This window comes from Pleurodeles waltl, chromosome 3_2 (genome assembly GCF_031143425.1).
Source record: "Pleurodeles waltl isolate 20211129_DDA chromosome 3_2, aPleWal1.hap1.20221129, whole genome shotgun sequence".
Taxonomy (NCBI): Eukaryota; Metazoa; Chordata; class Amphibia; order Caudata; family Salamandridae; genus Pleurodeles; species Pleurodeles waltl.
In genome coordinates, this window is record NC_090441.1 from 87,858,985 (window position 1) to 87,880,217 (window position 21,233).

At 42.8% G+C, this 21,233-nt stretch overlaps 1 protein-coding gene across 1 annotated transcript in view; it reads right to left on the bottom strand.

Moving 5' to 3' along the window:
• TSPOAP1 (TSPO associated protein 1) overlaps positions 1–21,233 on the bottom strand; it is a 2,439,191-nt gene that overhangs the window by 527,280 nt on the left and 1,890,678 nt on the right. Inside the window, exons 22-24 of the mRNA XM_069226865.1 lie at positions 16,476–17,606; positions 10,942–11,050; positions 10,516–10,763 (exon numbers count right to left, since the gene is read on the bottom strand). Of these exons, the coding sequence (XP_069082966.1) occupies positions 10,516–10,763; positions 10,942–11,050; positions 16,476–17,606 (1,488 nt within the window). The remainder of the gene's footprint in view (positions 1–10,515; positions 10,764–10,941; positions 11,051–16,475; positions 17,607–21,233) is intronic.

The window sequence follows — 21,233 nt, forward strand, 5'->3', positions numbered from 1 at the left end:
TTTGTGCGTGGAAGTTGTGTGGGTGATGGTGTTGAGTGCCTGTGGCTGCTAGTTTGTGGATGGTGGTGTCTGTCTCTGGCCTTCTTCGGAATTTTTTTGGTAGTAGGGGTTTGTGAGTGATGTGGGTGGGTGTTTTATATTGTAATGGGTGTGTGGGAGTGGTGTGTGTATATGTATCAGGTGTGTTTCTTTCAAATTGTCCAATGTGGTGGTGTTTTGTATGTGTGTGTGTATTTTGAGCACGGCGGTGTGTACCGCCAATGGAATACCACGACTGAAAGACCGCCGCTTGGATTCGTGGGTCGTGATAGCATGGGCGTATTTCTGTTGGCGTGACGGTCGAGGTTTTGTTTTCGCCACTTTATCACTGACCTTTGGTGTGGCGGACTTGTGTGGGTGTCTGGATTTTGTCGGATTTCGAGATGTGGGTCATAATAGCTGTGGCGGAATCCCGCGACCGTGGCAGTGTGTTGGCGGTCTTCTGCACAGCAGTAAGCGGCTTTTACCGCCAATGTTGTAATGACCACCTAAGTATTAATTACAGCTTAGTGTTGCTCTGCTTTACCATATCAGGTTTCCCCAGGGGTGGAGGCCCCAGATAAATGGGTCCATCCCCTGCACGGACTCTTGTCACCAAAATGTGTAGTAATTTCCACACAAAGAGTAGTTTTTCTGCCTCCTTTATTAGCGACCTCAAGCTAGCTGACAGCTCATCCAACCGACCCCCACAGAATTATCACTTGTCCCACATTCTTTATCTTACATTACTAGAAAGAACACTGAACATTCCTACAATCTTGTTGGCTTTCTGGTAGCATAAAAAGATGCAGGACACTATCCATTGGGTGATGGATTATTTGGATGTAGCTAGGCTGTGCAGACCAGACCGTAATTAATAAACAATTGGTCCAATCCGCGTTGTCTTGTGTTTTGTCTAGATAAAACTTTAAGACTCGCCTCACATCAAGGGAATGGAGCGTCCTTTCAGCTGATGTTGAAGGATGCTGAAAGAAGGTTGGTAAGGTAATTGTCTGAGTGACATGAAAATCAGAAATCAATTTTGGAATTAATTCTGAATGATTCCTTATCACTACTTTATTGAAATGGAAGACGGTGCAAGATTCATGAACATATAACGCCTGGATTTCGCTAACCCTACGTGCTGATGTGATGAGGAAAACCGCTTTCCAGAAGAAAAGTTGTAAGGATCGTAGGAAAGTAGCATCTTTCTGACATGGTTACCCCCACTTTTTGCCTGGTCTCAGTGTGTTTAGACTGAGGTACACTGGGATTCTGGGGATTCTACTAATCAGGACCACAGTGTTAGTGCTCTCTCCTCTAAATCTGGTTGTTGGTTAACTTTACCACCCCATAATTGGCATACTGGTGCACCCATGTAAGGCCCTAGTGTATGGTACTGGTACAACAGGGGTCTCCCATGGACTGCAGCATGTATCATGGCACCCATCGGAGCCCAGGCAAACTGTGTCTGCAGGCCGGCCTTTGCAGCCTGCATGAAACGGTGCAAGAACCTTTCACTTTAGATACAAGGCTTGTCTTATAACGCAGGAGCTGCACTTGGACACTTTAAGTCACCCCTCTGGTATGCCCTTCAGCCTAATGGCAGGGTGCATGGTCCTGAGTATGTGCAGAGGTACCCCCCTACAAACCTCAGACTCCATTCCCTGGGCTTTGTAAGAGTGGAGAAGCCATTTTAAGGTATGTAGTGGACACTGTCAACACGAGTAGCCAACTACATAATGTTTCTCTGACCCCAGGCATGTTTGGTGTCAAACATGTTGGAATTGTGCAACTACACTGATTCCAGTGTAAGTTGCAAGATACCATGTACTCTGGGGGTTCCTTAGAGGACCCCTAGATCTGCCTGTACAGCCTTGGCGGTCTGCCTGCCAGCCCACGCTGCTGCAGACCCCAGACACTGTTGTGCCTCCCTGCTGCTGAGCCTAACTCAAGCAGGGGAAGGTAGAACAAAAGGATTTCCTGTAGGAGGGAGGTGTGATATCCTCTCCTTTAGAACTAGGTGTCTCTGGCCTGGGGTGGGGTGGCCTCTCAGCGCCACAAGACTGCTTTGAAGGGCACATTTGGGGCCCTCTTTTCCTTTTAAACTGGTTTGCACCAGTGCAGGAACGCCCGGTTCCCGCTCTGATGCGGAACCACACAAAGGACAGGGGAGTGACCACCTCTAGGGAGGAGCACAGAGCTCTGCCAGGTGGCCAGTTAATTCTGCCATCTTGGAAACAAGGTAGGCAGAGGCCCCTGGGAGCATCTGACTGTTTAGGCCAGGTAGATGACTTCCCTGACCCACTCTGATAGGTGGGTCACTGCAGACAGTGACCAACCCCCATTTAAGTTTACTTAAGGGCTTCCCCGAGGGTGAGTCCTCAGATTCGTCGAGCAAGACTCTACAAGGGAACTCTCTGCAAGACTCTCCTGCTCCTGGCCTTCGGAACCGCTGCTGGTCTTTCTTAGGAACTGAAACAAAACTGTATCCAGTTGGGAGGGCTACCACTGCAACATTGTTTCCCCAGCTCCTGCCACATTTCTGCAACATCTGTGGATGCGCATCCTCCAGGGTCACAAGGGCTCTGTATGCATCCAAGAAGGAATCTCCCTAGGAGTGAAGAAGTCCCTCGTCTGCATCCACAGTCCCCTCCAGACGACATTGACCAGCTGCTGGGTCCTGCTGTCCCACGGACATCGAAAGGCTCTGCAACACAGTTGGTGGGTCTGTGGTCCTCTCCGGGTCCAACTTGTCTTCTGACCAACTTGGGAGATGGTGTGCCATTGCTGCAACCACTGGAACGGAACACTCCTGTGCACCGCAACTTGCTCTTGCCAAGGCTTGTTGACTCTTCCTCCAGGAGATCGTCAGGCTCCAATAAGCCCCAGCATCCAGCACTCGGAAATTCCAAGTTCAGCTTTCACTCTGCAGCTTTTGCAACGTAGGACTCCTGTTTTGTTGTGCTGCCGAGGCCTCCCTGTGACTCCCTGTGCCTGCTGTCAGTGGGTCACTCGTGGGGACTCCGGCTGCCCTTCTTTCCTGCTGAAAGCATGCCCTGACTCCCCTCCAATGGTCGAGTCACTAGGACTATGTTGGTGCTCAAAAACCTACAGTCTTCCTTGCAACACCTATTTGCATTTGCCACAGCTTGTTGGTGGTCCTGCGAGCCACTCATCCTTTTGCAATCCGGTGACCGACACAGGACAGCTCTTGGGTGACTCCATTGATCTCCAGCATCCCCTGGAATCCGCAGCTGGATTTCCTCCTTCACCATCCTGCAGGAACTTCACCTCCAAGAGGGAGGGTATTGCCTACCTGCACCGCCTCAACATCTCAGAGTGGTCTGGACACTGCCCCTTCTTTTTCAGGTTCTTCACATCCAGAATCTACCCTTGGGTCACACTGACCTGGTCCACGGGTGCCAACAGCAGCTGGACAATCAAGGCTTCCATTGACTCCAACAAAGGTTACTGACGTCACTTCACCCCTATGCATCTGGGCTTCCTGGTGTACATACTCCACTCTTTTGGTTATCCATGGGTGGGGTTACTATCCAACCTTCTTTGTGCCAACTGGTTTCCTTGGGGTCAACTGGGAAGGGTCCTGAATCCATAAAAATCCAACTGCGAAGGTCCTGTCTTAGCCTACGGCTCGATAACAACTATGCACCTGGGCACCTGTGGGATTTCTGGTAATTACCTCTGGTAATTTCTAACTCCCCCAGCCCATGGGATTCCCACACACTTACCCTGGTTAGGCACCTCCATTCTTTCTTAGTATATGGTTTGGCCCCCGCATAGGGCCCCATGTATTTCTATGCTATTCCTGTTTGATCCCAAGTATATATTTGGTGTGTAGATATCTCCAAAGGGAAATATACCAATGTTAGAATAGTCTTAGTGATATAATAAAGAATACTTTATTTTTGTAACACTTGGTGTGGTTCTTTCTTGTGTGACAATCACTGACTAACTACTGTGGTATTGTAGGTGCTTCACACTCCTCCTTGATAAGCCTGAGCTGCTCTCCACAGCTACCCCTAGAGAGCTTTGGTTATCTAAACACCAAAACTTTATCACTAAGGGTTGCCTGGACTCCTGTGGGTGCCACACTATAGGTGTACACCACAAACTGAGCCGGCCTCCTAAAGGATTATTTGTGAATGGGCTCAAAAGGATCCTAAATGAAGTATGGGAGTACTATATTGAGCTGCCAAGAAGGAGACGGATGCCAGATGGAAGGAAAAACCTTATTTAACCCAGCTAAGAAGAATATTATGACTGTGATTTTGAAAAAAGAGGTTTGTGAAGGACATTTTCTGTAAGCACTAAGAGCTGCTAATTGAACCTTTATGGAAAACAATTGTAAGACAGATTTTGCCAAATCGAGTAAGTAAGAAAGAATGAAATCTTCCTGGCAGGCTGTTGAGTCCATGTTCTTGATAGAACACCAAATGCAAAATCTCTTCCATTTGAAAGAGTAGGCTGAATGAGTTGACAGCTGTTTAGCCTCCTTGAGGATGTCCATACAGTCTTGCGGCAGGTTCAAGTGTCCAGACTAAACTAGCTCAGTAGCCATACTGACAAGTTCAGGGAGAAGAGATTGGAGGGAACCATCTGGCCTGTGAATGTTAGAAGATCCAGTATGCATGGCAGCTTGAGATGTGGACACTCGAAACAGTGAAGAAGGTCCGTGAACGACCACTGACATGGCCACTCCGGAGCAATCAAGATTATTCTGGTTCTCGAATAGGACAGCTCGTCAAGCATTCACAGGATCAGGGGGATCAGAGGAAAGGTGTAAAGGAATTTGCCGGACCAGTCTATCCATAGGGTATTCCCCAGTGCCCCTGACTGGAAGAACCTTGAGGCATAGCTGGAGCACTTTTTGTTTTGTGCAGTTGCGATCAAATCGATGTGCGGAGCGCCCCACAGCTTGAAGATGTATTGCACAACGTCGTCATGAAGGACTCAATGATTTTCCTGCCAGACTTTGCTTAGGGAGTCTGCTTTCACAATTTGGACACCAGGGAGATGAGTTGCTGTGATCCTCAGTTTTCTGGCTATGAACCACTTCCAGATAGTTTGAGCCTTGTGGGATGGAGGTCTGGACCTCGTTCTCCCCTGCTTGTTGAGGTAGTACACGGTTGCTGTGTTGTCCATATGAACAAGCAGGAATCAAGTTGTGAATGACAGAAGGAAAGCTTTCAGTGCCAGATGAACTGTGCAGAGTTCGAGGAGACTGATGTGTTACGTCGTTTCTTTCTGAGACCACGTCCCTTCGATTTGAAGGTGATCCATGTGCGTGCCTCATCCTAGTAACGAGGTGTCTGTTACCATGGTCTAAGAGGGAACAGCCTGATGAAAAGGCATCCCTTGAAGCAGATTCTTTGGAGAGCACCATAATTTCAGAGACTCTGTTGCATGGGGGGAGAGTGTGATCCTGTCAACCCAATTGCCGGTGAGTTGGTCCCATTGATCCTCAAGATATTCCTGTAGAGGATGCATATGGAGATGGGCATTCAGAATTAGGAATAAGCATGAAACATTGATCCGAGGAGAGATGACACTGCTCTCACCCTGGGATGACAGGCTTTCATGAGAGAGTGACTCTTCCAATGGATTGATAACTGTCTCTCCTCTGAAGGACACACACTTGCTTGACTGGTGTTGATGGAGGCCCCCGAATAATGCAGCGTCTGAACAGGAGAGGACATTGACTTGGCATGGTTGACATGGAGCCCTAATGTGTGAGGGGGAATACTTGTCCACTGGAAATGAAGACAGGTTTCCTGAGAATTTGACGCCTTGATGAGCCAATCGTCTAGGTGGGGGTAGATGAAGGCTCGATGTTTCCTTAGGTGGGCAGCTACCACCGCCATGTACTTTGCGAATGTTTTGGGCGCTGACGTGAGGCCAAGTGGAAGAACTTTGTATTGATAATGGTCTTGACTCACCCCAACCCTTAAGAACTTGCGATGCGTCTTGGCTATTGGTATATGGAAGTACGCATCTTTAAGGTCTATGGAGCAGAGCCAATCTCCCTGGTGTAAATGGGGATAGATTGGATACAGTGCCAGCCTTCGAATTATCTCTTACAGAATCCACTTGTTGGCCAATTTCAAGTCGAGAATGGGTCTGAACTCGTTTTTAGGCCCTTTCTTCTTTACCAGAAAGTATCAAGAGTAAATGCCTTTTCCCTGTTGCTATAGAGAAACGGTCTCCACTGGCTGCTTCTGGAGAAGCATGTTGACTTCCGATCACGGCATCTGCAGATGTTGTTTGGGTGGCTTTGGGTACATAGCGCGCTTTATAAATACTATGATTGATTGATTGATTGATTGATTGATATTCGGTGGAAGACCCAGGCGTCTTTTGTGATGTTTTGCCACTCTGCCAGAAAATGTGAAATGCTTCTCCTTCCTGGAGTGGGTAACGGAAGACAGGAAAGAAAAGATAAATGGTTTTGAGCCTGCTGTGAATTTTCCCCGTTGAGCAGGCTGTTGGTGTTTCTCTCTCTAGGTTGTTTTCACAGCTGTTGCTGGTGAGGCCTCTGCTGTTGGGATTGCCGGCGACCTTGATACCAGTGAGGGGTTTGAACCCTCTGGGAGTAAAAACGCCACTGGTTGGACTTCTTAGTTCTTTTTGCCTTACCAGGCCAGCTGCCTTGAGGGTTTCCATATCTGATTTTATTCGAGCCCTTTCATCATCTAAGTGGCTGACAAAAAGTGTGGATCCTGAGATTGGCAGATTCAGGATCTTTGTCGTGGCTCATGTTTGTGGGGCCATGAGTCGAAGGCAGGAGTGCTTGTGCAATGCCACTCCTTGACAGTAATCATGTGCAGATAGCAAAGAGGAATCAGCTGCGGCACTGATCTGATTTGAGACCATCATCCGCTCATTGACGACTTACAGGAAATTCTCACATTTCTTTCTAGAAAGATCCTCTGCAAACTTCTATGTGGAGTCCCATAAGTCCCTATTGTGTCTTCTCAGAAGAGAAGCTGCACTTACTGCCTTCATAGAGGTTGCAGCTGTACTGCATACCTTGCGGCCCACTTGTCCAGCTTCTTGCTTTCTTTGTTAGGTGGTACAGAAGATAAAGGAGTAGTAGAATTATGTTTCTTGGCTGCCAAAATGACCACAGAATCTCGAAGTGGGTCAGAGCAGAGAAAAGAGAGGATCCTGCTTAGGAGGTCTATTTTTTCTGTAGCCTGGATGGAGCAGGATGAAGCTGGAATGAAGAATAGTTCCGTTGCTGGTTCTAAGAGGCCTGGTACCAATGGAAGGAGAGGCTTTGACAGAGGCTGATAGCTCAAGTATAAACAACGTGGAAGGTGTTGGGACGGACATTTGGTATGTTGAGCTTCGCAGTCCCTTTCACCAGGATTACTAGGAAAGTGGTGATGTCATTCACCAGAGATTTGTAGTTGTGGCAAGTCTGATAGTGTTGGTGAATATCTTCCTGTGGAAGTCGAATCATGAGAATGATGTTTAGATCTTGTGCATGATCTTGATCTAGAAGAATGATGGTGATGACAAGAGCACCTTGAAGACAGACGGGGTGAAGAATGTCAGGATCTTTGGCTTCAGGAATGGTGTGAATGATGAGGCGTTCTTGAATGTGAACTGCATGGAGAAACTCTAGGCCTTGGAAGAAGGGCCTCCACAGGAGGAATTGGCGTCAGTGGAAGAGGTGCCGGAAGTGGAGGCTGTGAATGTGGAGGAGGTGGAGAAGGAGGCGATGGTGGCGGAGGAGTAGGATGATCTGATAACAATATTGACGAAGGAGAGCTGACTTTGGAATATTCAGTCAGGAGATGTAGAAGTGCATTTCTGCTTCCTTTCTCCCTCATGTTGTGATGTCCTCGATGTCGATACACTCTTTGAAATCGACCTCCTCCTACGCCTCAACGTCGAGAGATCTCTCTGCCTCAACATTGACACACTCCTTGACATCAACCTTCTTCTGTGTGAAAAACTCTCTATAAGGGTTAAGATCATGACTTAAAACAGATAAAATGGTAAGTATATTTATTGACTTGGATTTATTGATAGCAAAGCAAGCTATCACATTGCACTAGAAACTCAACCAGGCATCTGAAAAAACAAAACAGCAGACTGAGCTGTACAATGGGCACAAGATGAAGATACTGTGAACAGATTCATGAAATATAGTGCCAAGAAACTACCAGAGTTGATAGATAAGACTACTACTCTGTTAACCCTTGTAATCTAATAACATCAGCTCAAAATAAAATGCTAATGTAACACTTTATCCCCTTTCAACATGTTTAACTGTTTGTGCTGAAAATGAGTCACGGCTCTGGGATTGATGTTTACTGCTAAAGCTCAGGTTATATACGCTTACATTTATGCTCTCTGGACCTGCTAATGAGTTATCTCTCTGACTGTTCATTGTTCACACAACCTACCTTTTATTTTTGCGGGAACACCCTTAACATGCACCTTTCAAGCTACGACTTAGCAATGCTTTCTAAATCCATTTTGCTATTCAGAAACATTTTTCTGTATCATGAAATGGACTTGGTACACATACAAAGGGGTTTTGTGGTATCAAACGTTGTATCTTACTGAATTAGAGGGTTTTCAAATGCAAAAACTCTTTGTTCATCTGGCCCCCAAAACCATAATTGATGACCTGCACGAAGATAAATGATGCAACATTGAATGGGCTAACGCAAGCCTGTGTCTCAATATCGATGTATGCCGCAACAATGACATGTCTTGTTCTAAGTTAAGATGGAGACCGTACCTGTCCTTGGGGTGAGGGGAACCTAGACATAAACCAGGAGAGTTGGAAATAATAATGTATATATTGATGCTCCTTATGCCTTCCTGAGATCTCTCTTTATGGACATTCTTAGGAGGCTCAAGGGGATGGTCACGGTGGAAGGAGCATCTTCCCTGGAAGTCTTATCTCTCTCATGCACTTTAGGTCGTCCAACTTGATCTATTGCCTTCTTAAGTGTTTTAGAGTCTTGGCGTCCTGAGGTCACAGTCCTTCACAGGATGTGAGGAGTGTAGAACAGACCAAGAACACAGAAAGGGGGTCATTTGCTGTTTTTACCTTTAACTGAAATGTTAAGGACAGACACAAAAAGTGAAGGCATACTTCTGTAAAAGCAAACAAGAGACAAATACAGATAAAAAGGGATTGGTATGTTCCAAGGAAGGAGATCTACCAGGTAAAGTCAGGAACAAAATCCAGCTTCAGACATAAATCCTATCAAAAAAATTGACAAAAACCTAACAGTGCTCTAGGATCTTTTTCAAACATGCCAAAGAAAACAGAAGAAAGCTTCTGGAGAAACTGACATGCAAGAAATGTTAGGATACAGAGTCTTCTGCCTCTTTAAAGGATCGATAGAGGTTTTTCAAGCTTTTCTACCAAAAACACAAAAAGGTATGGTGGCTATGTAGTGCTTTTTATATCAGTGTTATATGTACAAATCACTGGTTCCTTAATTACCAAGATTCTGGTGTGGAAGGGGGTAGCAAGAAGAGAGGCCAATCTTTTTGGAAGAGGAAGCCTCATTCACATAATGTGACATGCCTCATTATAGGCAGCCTCTCCCCACCCTGGTAGGACAATACCATCAAAGCGAACTTGACCTCCTAGTAGACCGATGGAGGTACTTGCTAGGTATTTTCCTGGACAAAGCAGGAGATCCAGATAAAACTAAACGTACCTAGAGGTAACCAGGTGTTCACCTTTAATAATGGTAGCCTCTGGTGCACCTATTAAGCGATGGGAGGACAGTGGAATGACTCAGACCATTGTCTTTTTGCCAGCATGTTTCTGCCCTAGTTTAAGTCACTTGTACAGGTTGGAGACATTCATCAAGGCTGTGGACCCCTAAGAACCTAGATTAACAGATAGTAAAAGTCATGCACTGAAAGGATCGGAGTGATTCCTACCTTGTCTCAGTGCTAGTTTACCCTTACCAAGGGGATAAAAGGATACCTGCAATCCGGTCTGGGGAGCGAAGATGTCCTCTGTATTTACAGAGTCATTAAGAGGTACATCATAAAAAGATACCTATAGTACGTCCTCGCCCAGCCGCACGTACCTAAAATGTAGGTAAGAAGAAGAGAGTTTTCAAGCTTTGCTATCAGGATTTCCTTAGGCACCATAATTAGAGGTTGTGTTGCAATGATGTTTTAGATATTCTATTATTATTGAAAAACAAAACACTACAATACACACTTTTTTGGGAAATGTAGGCTTATATTTGTATACCTGGATTTACAAATCCCAGATTGTCAAAGATATCTGTAAATAACAAAGTGTGCCGAGGAATAGCCTAACATTTATGAAGCACCTAAGGTGTGGAACAGTGATTTTCCTAGACTGGGTACTGAGTCAAATAAAATTCAAAGTTGTTTAACTGTGATTAAAATAAACATTACAATGGCAATCCATGCAGCATTAATAGTACTATGCTAAAGGCACATAACTTTTCTGCTCACCTTTATTATCTGCCCTTCCTTGAATGGTAGTTCCTCAAATGCAGCATCAAGGTTGGGTGACATTGTTACTGGGTCATAGTCAAACAGTGCCACAAAAAGGCGCAGAGAATCATGTTGAAGAGACTTTTTAGAACTCCTCACCCCTTCCAGGATCGCTGTATTTGACAATTCCAAATCGGACTCTTTCATCACTTCTAAAGTTACTCTTTTCAAGTCTTCAGAAGTCAAATCTTTTAAATCATCTCGAGCTGCACAAATAAAGCAAGACAGGAAAATTATATTTGATATACAGACAGTCATACTTGCATTAGGGGACTTAAAGAACCACCCTGAAGTTGATTTATTATTCTTGGTTAAGTGAATACACACATCATCACATCATGCAAAGCACTTTTTCTACACAAGACTAACCAGTTAGAAACTCACCTTCATCAGAATGGTTTGCTTGCTGGTTTAGTTTCATTTTCCTGATTGAACCCTGTTTCAGTGGAGCACATGCTGATAGCTGAAATATGCTGTTTCTGCTTTGACTCCCCTAAAATGTAACAAAAGGTAATGAAGCTGAGGAATAATCTTACTACTCTTCCACATCAACTGTAAACAACTACTGCTAGCCACAATGAAGGGAACACAAACACACCTTTTCAGCTGCTGTTTCATGATACACTTAACATCAGCATACGAAGAAAGGAAAAGCGATGAATTACAATACTCCTCTCCAGTGTCAAAAATTAGAGTGGAAACTGTGAGACAAAATCCCTGCACTCAGGGCTGGCTTTATTGCTCGTGCGCCCTGTGCAACAGACTTTTTTGGCACTGCTCCTCCCCCATGATCACCTCCAAGGATTCCCTCACTACCATCAGGCAAATGTGCTCCTCATCTCTTCATAGCCCCCCTTTACTATACATTCGTTTTAAAGTGCTTGTAAAGGCTGGCTTTACACTCAGCTATTCACATAAAATATAGTTTTCTTCTTTACAGCAGGCATATTAACCCTCTACACTACTTTATGGCGAGTCAAAGCTGCCCCCAGACAAAACTCCTTTCTTCCTAGCAGGAATATTAATCACAAGAGGTATCTTGACATTAAAATTGCTTCCTGAAGGCTGGAAGCAAAAGGAACTTTTCAGCAGGTGCTTTTAAATTGCAAGTTTCTAAGTTATTGCTAAACACAGCGCCCCCCCCTGAGGTCAGCGCCCCCTAATTCAGGTCAGCACCCGGTGCTGCTGCACCGATCGCACCGCCATAAAGCCGGCCCTGCCTGCACTAAATATTCACAGTCTTTCTAGGATGAAAATCACTTTGTGTATCAGTTTGGGAACCTATTTTCATGTAGAGTCGATTAAATCACTTCAAGTCGGCAGGAAAAAGAGAGTTAAAGCAATGTAAGACCACTTCTCCATCATACCAATCTCTAAGGAATTTAAGAACAGATCTGGACGTCTGCAGAGTAACAGAACACTTTTAAACATAAGAATGCCTATCTAAAGCCTTGTGTTCTTTTATTTTAAAGTGTAGCCAAGTAAACCTTAAAAAAAGCATTTGATGCCACATACACCAGGGTAAAGCTTCTTTCTGTTAAACAAAAGCATGAAAGAAAATGGCAGAATAGGATGAATCAAAAACACTATTTTTGGACTTGACAGGCAGTTCTTACTTCTGCAAGTAAGCTTCCTGAACACTAGCCTCTGTCATTAAATATGCATTTGAATCTTAAGAAACAAGTAACCACTTGGTGTCCCAAAGGGATAGATTATTCATTAACTCGATCACAATTACAATAATGGAGAAGTAAAATTACAAGTAGCTTACTTTACCATGGAATTCTCATTGACATTTATGAAAACTTGATCAGGAAAGAAAAACCAAAGCGTGAAAAAAGGTGGACAGCAAGAAGATAAATTGCATCTAAATATACAGGTTCTGCAATCTGTTCTGGGGTCCAACCCTAGGCAGCTGTGTCTTGTAAAACTATCAACAAATCTTCCGGTAGCTGCTCTGCCAATTTCAGCATTAGGGCTATTTTCTATGAATGGTTGCAAGGCTGTTCTTTATGTGACAGAATGCACCCTAAGGTTTTCTGTGAGGGATTTGTTTGCCTTTCAATTACTATACAGGATTCTATTCAGCATGGATGTCACCATTCATGTATGGATGGGACCACAATTTACAACGAATATTTGTACGTCCTAGGCTGCTTTGCTGTATCTAAATAAAAAACAAACCCCTTTTAACTCAGGACCTTAAGGGCCATTTTTGTTGCAGAGAACAGATTTGAAAAAACCTAGGAAATGATGCACTTTGATTTACATGCAAATTTAACGGCATGTGAGAAAGAGAAATTTGGACGGGTTATTAAAACAACCTTTATTCAATGGAGTATAATTAGAACACAGGGTTTGGATCTTACTAACGTTGCATACAAATGTGACAGCAACAAGGAAAGAAACCCTCCACAACAGTGCTGTAACCTTATTTGAGCATTGGCTTAAAAGAAGGACGCATGAACTCCCAAGAGGGAGAAGGTGTTTTTGTGTAACCAAGGAACAACTCTCTTAAGAGCCGCTAAAGGGTTTCATATCACTGGGATAGTCAATAAGGAAGTATGGGAAAGACTTGTCATTTCGGAAGAGACAGTTGCCAAGTCAAACTTTATTACAGAGAGTTGCAAGTCAGGTGTAGCCAATTCTAGGATGCTGGGTAATACTATTTCTGCCTGGCTTTTCACAGGCTCAAAATACTTTGCTGAGAAGCAGATGTAAAACCTTTTCCACTCTAATGTGAATGATGTTATGCTGGGAGACAATTTGGCTTCTTTGAAAATATTCATGTACTCTGATAACAGTTTTAAATACCCATAATAGTGGAATTTCGGATCCAGACTATCAAGCCCAGTGATTTTATTGTAGTGCACATTTTACCCTGCATTCTGTCCAGTCTGCACAGAAATCCACACGATGGTTGCTCTCATAGGTGAAGCTGGTGTATGAGAAGTGACTGGCATGGATATTCTGGAACTAAAATAATTCAAATCTTGAACATTTTCAGACTGAGGGTCACCTATTAAATCAGTGGAAAAGTACAGAGAAACATCTTTGATCAGCTCAGGCAAAGCCCATTCCCTCTGGATCTGGTCTCTGAATAGAAGGAATATCTGAGGTATTCCCCAGTGATGAAAGATTGATCAAGAAAGCTGACACAGATGATTTATGATTTTCTCTTACCGCGTTGACTTATTTTTTAAAACTCCTTTGGTAAGTGACCTACTGTGATGGGCTAAATATCAGAGTTTGGTGGGAACACAAAATCTTCCTTATGATGTGGGTTTGAAATGTGCACAGTGCCCAAAACGTCTGTCTGAATATTAATGTGAGATAGCAAAGGCAATACGCTGGCCTGAAAGCTTGATATATGTAGAGTAGCCACATCAGAACTGATTGGGCAACATTTCATGGTGTTAGGACCGTAACACATGGCTCAGAGGACTAGACCGTGTCCTCCAGAGAGGCAAGGGAAAGTGCTGAGGCATAAAAAAACAAAGACTTTCCTGAAAGCAGTAATTGAAAAATGAATTAGTATAAACCTAAAACTTAAATTCCATGTCTTAACTAGCCAAGAACATCTTGCATTTTAAAAAACATGGATACAAAAGGCAACAATACAAAATACCTTTAAAACACTTTATACTGTTAAAAGCAAATTAACAATTACATTAAAAAACAGTAAATGGCCCTGTCGATCTACCATAGGGCTATTACACTAGCATGTTAACAGAAAGTCCCAGACAGATTGCCTTATGGATGAAAGACCACCACCTAACGTTAGGGAATGACAACACAGGCAATGGGATATTGGTAACGTAGAAGATCTTAGAAGCAAGTGGTGCAGAGAGAAGACGGATTCATCAAGCTGTGGGTGCCATTCCTGAAATACACAGCTTCATAATTTATGGCGCTTAAGTGCCTTAGGTACTTCAACATGATGAATATGCTCCCTTTCACCAGCTTCAGAATTTATGGAGCTTGCGTACCTTAGGTCCTTCAAAGTGCTGGATATAATCCCTTTCACCAGTACTGACTGGGGCAGAACACAGGCCTACACAAAGACATCACTTGCCAGCTGGCAACCGAGGTTGTGTCTTCATAACTCATGAAAAATAACATGCTTGAACACTTGCGCTGATAAGGTGGAAGGGCATTATCAGATGATAACATGCTTGTAACGTTTTGATTCCTTTGTCTGCCTTCATTTTAGGTGAATGAGTCACTCATAAAATCAATTAAAAGATTTAATCTTAAAACATAAAAGCTAAGCAAGTTGGTGGAGAACAATCCAGAACAAAGAAAGGGCCAGATTTACAGTCTGGTGGACAGGTACTCCATTAGAAATGTGAAAAATATCCTAACATACTTGCAATATGGCAGATGTGATATCCATCATGTTTGTGACAGAGCAGTAGTCTGCCAAATTCTAAATCAGGTCCAAAGGCCTTTAAGACAAGTGAGAGAGACTAGTCCTACATCAACAAACTAAATGCTACGATATGCAATAAAAATCCAACTGAATGTTAGTCAGAACAGTAAGAAATTGGGGACAGCAAGTATTCAGGAATCCTACCTATTTAGAAAGAAAACATTCTTTATCTAAAGGTGCACTGCCCACTGACCTAGTTTTTTTCATTAAAAATAATGCATTAAAAAGCTATAGAGGATGTAGGCTCTGATGTATCATTATAAAGGTGCAATTGACTACTCTTCTAAGCTTTATTTAAAATGCACCATTAGATAAAAACACGAGGCAGAGTTTTTTCTTGTAAAGTGTTACGGAATTGTGCGAAAGGCAGAGTTATTCAGAGTGCATGAAAATAAGTGATGAAAACCTAACAAAAACATTTTTGAATTGTTGTTTTTAAGAGTATTAGCCCAATTTATTTAACTACAATGAATCAAGACTACATCTCCTAAAACGTGTTAGGTTATCAAATGAAAGACCTGGATTGAGAAAAGGGTGTCCAGATGACCTGGAGAGATCTGACAACTCTAGTTTCAGCAGACAACCATATTTACCTTGGAAATGTTTGAGAAAATGTTCCAAGATGACTGTCATGTTCAATGCACAATGCACATAAGCAATTTGTCAATGTGGTGTTAATGTTGAAAACTACAAAATTCTCTCTGAAAATAAAGGATTCATACAATACAAAAAAAATATAATTTGTGTTGAAATGATTCTCAGTTCTAACGCCCACTCTCATGCAGACAGGCATGCAGCTTGTTCTATATGAATCCAATGTACAATATGTATTTTCTCAGCCAGAATCAATTAACTGACATGGAATTTCCAGTACCGAAATGCAACAACGCTCCTTGCAAAAAAGTGGTGAGACCAACAAGGCCAGAGACGGCATGTAATAAAGGATGAACTCTTAAGATACGTAAAGTGAAAGATCACAACTGAATCACAAAATGTCATAATATAAACAGGCAATAAGGAATGCATTGGCTATGTCAATCACCAATGGTTAATTAGTAGTAGTTTTTGTGGGCTAAACCAAATAATTATTAGCTCTAGTCAATTGCATGTTAACAAAAACCGATACTGCCTGGTAATTTGTGGTGATCCATATGTGATGACCCAGGAGTTTAGAAGTCAAAGGTAATCAGGCTTAGTGGCTCTTTCCTATCTAATGGCATTTATTCTGAAGAGGAATAGTGCATGATTGATGTCTTTATGTTTATCTGAACACCACTAAAAGCAGCTGACATGGAGCAACACACATGGAAGCATACATTTATATGGCTGACAAACTACAGAAATGGTGCCGCGTTAACCACAACTACATTAATTGCTGCAGAAGATTGGAGAAAATATATACTTGGGGTTTGGGTGATTATGGGTGTGTGATAGAGTTATGGTTACTAAAAGATGCATCTGAAACCTGGGAAGGGTGAGGGCTTACACATATCCTGGAATGCAGAGACACATCAGGATTCTCCTTTTCATGTCTTTTATGCCTTTCTTTGCAAATCATTTTATTGTGTTCCTTTCTCCATCCCCGATCTTCTGAATCTCTCCTGGGATCAAAGGAGTTCATTTGTGATTGTGCTGGGCCACTCCACACAGAGGTTACTCCATTTTCACAACTCAAATATCCATTTCCATCACTTTCAACAACTGCTTGCTGTGTTAGCTCCTTCCTTTTCTGCCTGGACAGAGTTGAATCAAACTGGCTAGACCAACTACTGCAGCTTAAATGGTGTCCTTTCAATCTACAGTCTGGACTCTGTTGGATAACAGACTTAGATATGTTTAACACGCCATCCTCATCTTCAGTATCATACTCAATATCAATTTCCATTCCTTTTGTGAAGAAAGAGCTGGTTGATTTAGATGTGGGTTTGGTGAAGGAAGAAGCATGTTTGCGGCAGGAGTTGTGAGATGTACCTTGTCTTCCCTTCCAAATATCTATGTCAGCCTTTGGAAAGTCACAGGCCCCTGAGGTAACCCTTTCATTAAGGACATGCATTTTTCTCCTGGAACCTCCTGGCTGATTGCAACTGCTCAACAAGCGACTGCATTGCTCCTTTACAAATGTATGAGATTTCCTGAAACTCTCACATCTACCTTTGGGTTGTTCGTTGGTATAACAATCTTTATTTTTGTGGCACCCTGCAATCTCAGCTGAAGTACATGTTACACTACTTTCTTGCTGATCAGACACACAGGCATTTTTTCTCAGGCACCAATCCTGCTGTGGCACAATTTGCTCATCTGGATAAAATGTGTCTAACTGCCCCTCACCAGAAGCCCCAGGTAAGGAATTTTGATCTGGCTCACAAATATTTGTTTTTGGGACTTCTTGCAGATTTTTTAATAAAGCCATATCTTCTGCTATGTAGTAATTTAGACTCTCCTTGCTGCAACTTGGATGAACATTGGTTTCTTGTGGTGCTAAGCTTTCATCATCATCTTCCTCCTCTTCAGTTACTTCTGGAATGCTGAACAGTTTCTTATTACAATACTTCTGTAGTGGCAACTCCAGAATCCTTTCCAAAATGTCCTCATCGCTGTCAGTTTCACAAGAGTCAAGCTTTATAATGACATCACAAGGGTCAGTAGTGAGTTGGTACCCAAAACAAAATACAAAAAAAGAAAGAAAAAGAGAAGAGAAACAAAATGCATTAACCTACAGCAATAATACCCGCTATCAGTATACAAGGGGGAACATGAGGAAACCTCTCAGAAACAATGTCAGAGAATATACAAACAATAGTAATGCTACCAGAATACATGTTGTACATCATATCACAAAGAAGGACACCCTCATATGCTAAGACACTGAGTACTCACTGAATACCGAAGAGAAAGACTCATATGAACTAGAACAGACATTGGCTTGCTTTTAAATATTTATAAACTCAAATGAACATAGTCAACATTGAAATATTCAATACTTGCCTTTATTTTCACTTCCCATGTGTTCATAATTGTTAGAATACTATTCCACTTTTGTGTATTTTAGGCAAGGATCCAAGCTTAGCATCAAAGGTGGGAGCAAGGAGGTCAACTGTCAGCACAGGATCCCTCCCTCTGCATCTTCACGTGAAAACAGAATAAGTTAGTTTAGGTGACTCTGTTTCTCTTAATCTGTAGTCTCCTTCTCATTTTCAACTTGAGTTTACCTGCAATATAATGGTTTAACACTAAACTAATACTTGAGCTGTTCAAAATTTAGAGTTTTCCATGTTGATACTTCGTACATTTGCAAAAGCCATAAGTGCCTGTCCTCCATCCCAACATATATGAGCAATCTGGCTCGTTACCTTCGATTTTAAAAAGAGCTAAATGGAGTGTGTTTTCTGGTTGACGGTAGAGGGTTAGGTGGGAGGCGGAATGATAACAGAAGTAAACCTATATATCGAGAGAAACTCAGTTTCTGTAAAGGTAATTGTATCCTGTTCTTAAGTCCTGGATCTTTTCCAGTCTGAGCTGATCATAAAAGTGTGATCATGGAGAAAATAAAAATAACCGCTGGCAGCTAAGGTCTAGGTGAACCTTTCTGCAGAACAATCTAGCCAAATTTCGCACTGCTTGGAAGGAAGTCTCTAGAGTGCAGTGATGAGAGAATGCATGTGAGGTAGCCTAGGCTGTCGTCCGGCATGTCTGTTCGACAGACACATCACTAGAGAATGCCAACAAAACTGCATTAATTCTTGCTAGGGTTTGCCCTTGCACCAAATGGAGTCTGGGCTTCGGAGAGCATAGCAGTAATTAATGCATGTGATCCATCTGGAAATGGTGGTGCATGTAGCAGCAAGCGTGACATCACTTTCCTCAGTGGTCACAGAAAGTTTGTCTAAAGTGTGGGAGTCCTTTGTTCAATTTACATACAAGCTCAACACTTGTTTTACCTCCAAGTTATGAATAGTCTGCTCTCCTGAGGAGGGATGCTAACATTGAAAGAATGTATTGAGCACAATTACTCAGCATTCAAAAGCATCCATTTACCTCGCTGCACGATCCTGACCTGACTCCCTAATCTATGCAAAAACAAAGGAACAAAGCAAAGAGTTTCCGTGATCCGTTGCTAAATCACACAGACATTTTCACTTTTCTAAAGTGCCTTTTGCCTATGAATATTTTGAAACATTTCAATATTTCATTGTGTTACATTTAATTTGATGATTGAGACATTCTATTAGTTTTACAATTAATTGTAGTGTTTTCTTCTTTCCTTCATTTTATACCATTACTGGTTTGATCCATGCACTAAGTTGTTTTTTATCGTTGTTGGCAATTCAGATAATAATTTGTTTCCCTTTCTAAAAAATATTCTCACTCTTGAATGTGTTGAGTAAACAACTTTTGGTTACTTATGTGAGGTTTTTTAAGGATTACATAGGTCCACTGGGCATCTTTTCTCAGTATTTTCAGTTTAGACTGGGCCTATTTTTTAGGACCTCTGTAAGATCCCAGTACCCTTTGCACTACAATACAATGACAAAACCACAGTCATGTGCTCCTATATGAGGTTCTGGTTGAAAGTTTCCTGATAGCTGACAGGACCTTCAAGTTTCCTGAAGAGAGGCCCAGGATTTGAAGTATCAACTCCCATTAGCCATGTGCCTAAAGATGGGCAACGCTGGGGAGGGCTGTAGCATTGTCCCTCCATATACAGAAGTTCCTTCTCCATGGAAGGCAGATATAGTCACTGCAAAGGAATGGTGTGGGTATAAGAACCAAACATGGCATGAACAAGTTGGAAAGCATAAAGAAACACCCTGTTCATGCCAAGGTTAAGCAGATAGGTTGTAAAAGTGACTATGGGATGCTGACCTCAGGCTGCTCAAGGAGAAACGTGGAGGGTCTTCGACTTGCAAGATAAATAAAAGCACTTTCTAAGGCAGTCCACTCTACTGTAACCCCAACACCTCACCCCCTATGCGGGAGACTGGTAGAAGCATATCTTCTTGCAAAGTCCAGTCCCACAGAGCTCAAGCCATCTGGCACAGTTGTGGAGAATGGATGTTCCCTTGTTTTCAAATGTATAAAGAGTTGGGGTGCAGCCTGTGTAAAAGATCACCACCCTGTTAAAAAAAACACTTTGAATCCCAGGAAACCGGCTTTTGCTCCAGCACATTTAGGTGCACAGACATATCTGATATATCCCACAAGGTACTGATGCAAGATCCCTGCGATGTGCTGCCTACCCATACTTTGATGAGCCACTGGTAACTGTGCGCTACTGATATGGCGGGCAGAAAGTGTATCTAAGACAGCACACCCACCTTTCCAAGATAGGTGCTCAGGTGTAAATGCAGTGAGAGCATAGGGAGGTTTGTATATGTACTCACTTTGATGCAGGACACCTATAGCCCCTTGAACCTTTAGAATCACAACCATTCAAACTTATTGATTGAGAGGTGGTCCCACTTGTTTAATGCCTCTCTGGTGGACGTTGGAGTAACAAATTGACTCTACACCCAGGATACTTCTGAAGGGAACCAGAAAAGCTTTCAGAAAGTTCACTAAGAACAAACATTTTAAGAAATTCTCTAATTTTACAGTGAATGCAGACCATAAACGATCCATGAACACTTCTCAAATGAGACAGTCAGTTAGGTATGGGTAGGCATGTACACACTGCTCATGCACAAAAGCTGCCACTAAGCAAAGCTCAATGTCAAAATCTAAGTCATGGCATTCAGACCAAACGGTAGCATCCAGTACTGTTGTGGTGTGCAGGAAGTGCGTCCTGTGTGACTTCAGATGTGTACATAGAAGTAGTTATCCTGAAAGCCCACTGAACACAGTTATCATTCTGTACAGCTGTCAGTACATAAAACAAAGACAGCATCTTGGACTCCTTCAAGGGAAGGAACACACAGACTAGCAAGATCCAGAATGGGGTCTAGTCCAACTCAAATTTGGAAGCTATGGGAGTGGTAAGTATCCTTGCTACCTTTCTTGGGATGGGCCAGCTTAGCTGCTCTTACAGTGAGAAGCCTCTCAATCTTTTGCCAAAGTTCTTGGGATGGTGACAGAGGTGGGGGTGACAATGTAGTGGAGACTGCAGCAGTAGTTGCAAATATCCCTTTTTCAACACATACATTTCCTGGGCATCGTGCAGAAGCATAGCTGTTGAGCTTGTTCCAGAGGTGCAAATGACAGCTGATGATGTGTGTGCATCCCAGTGGAAGAGACTGCCAATGTGTAA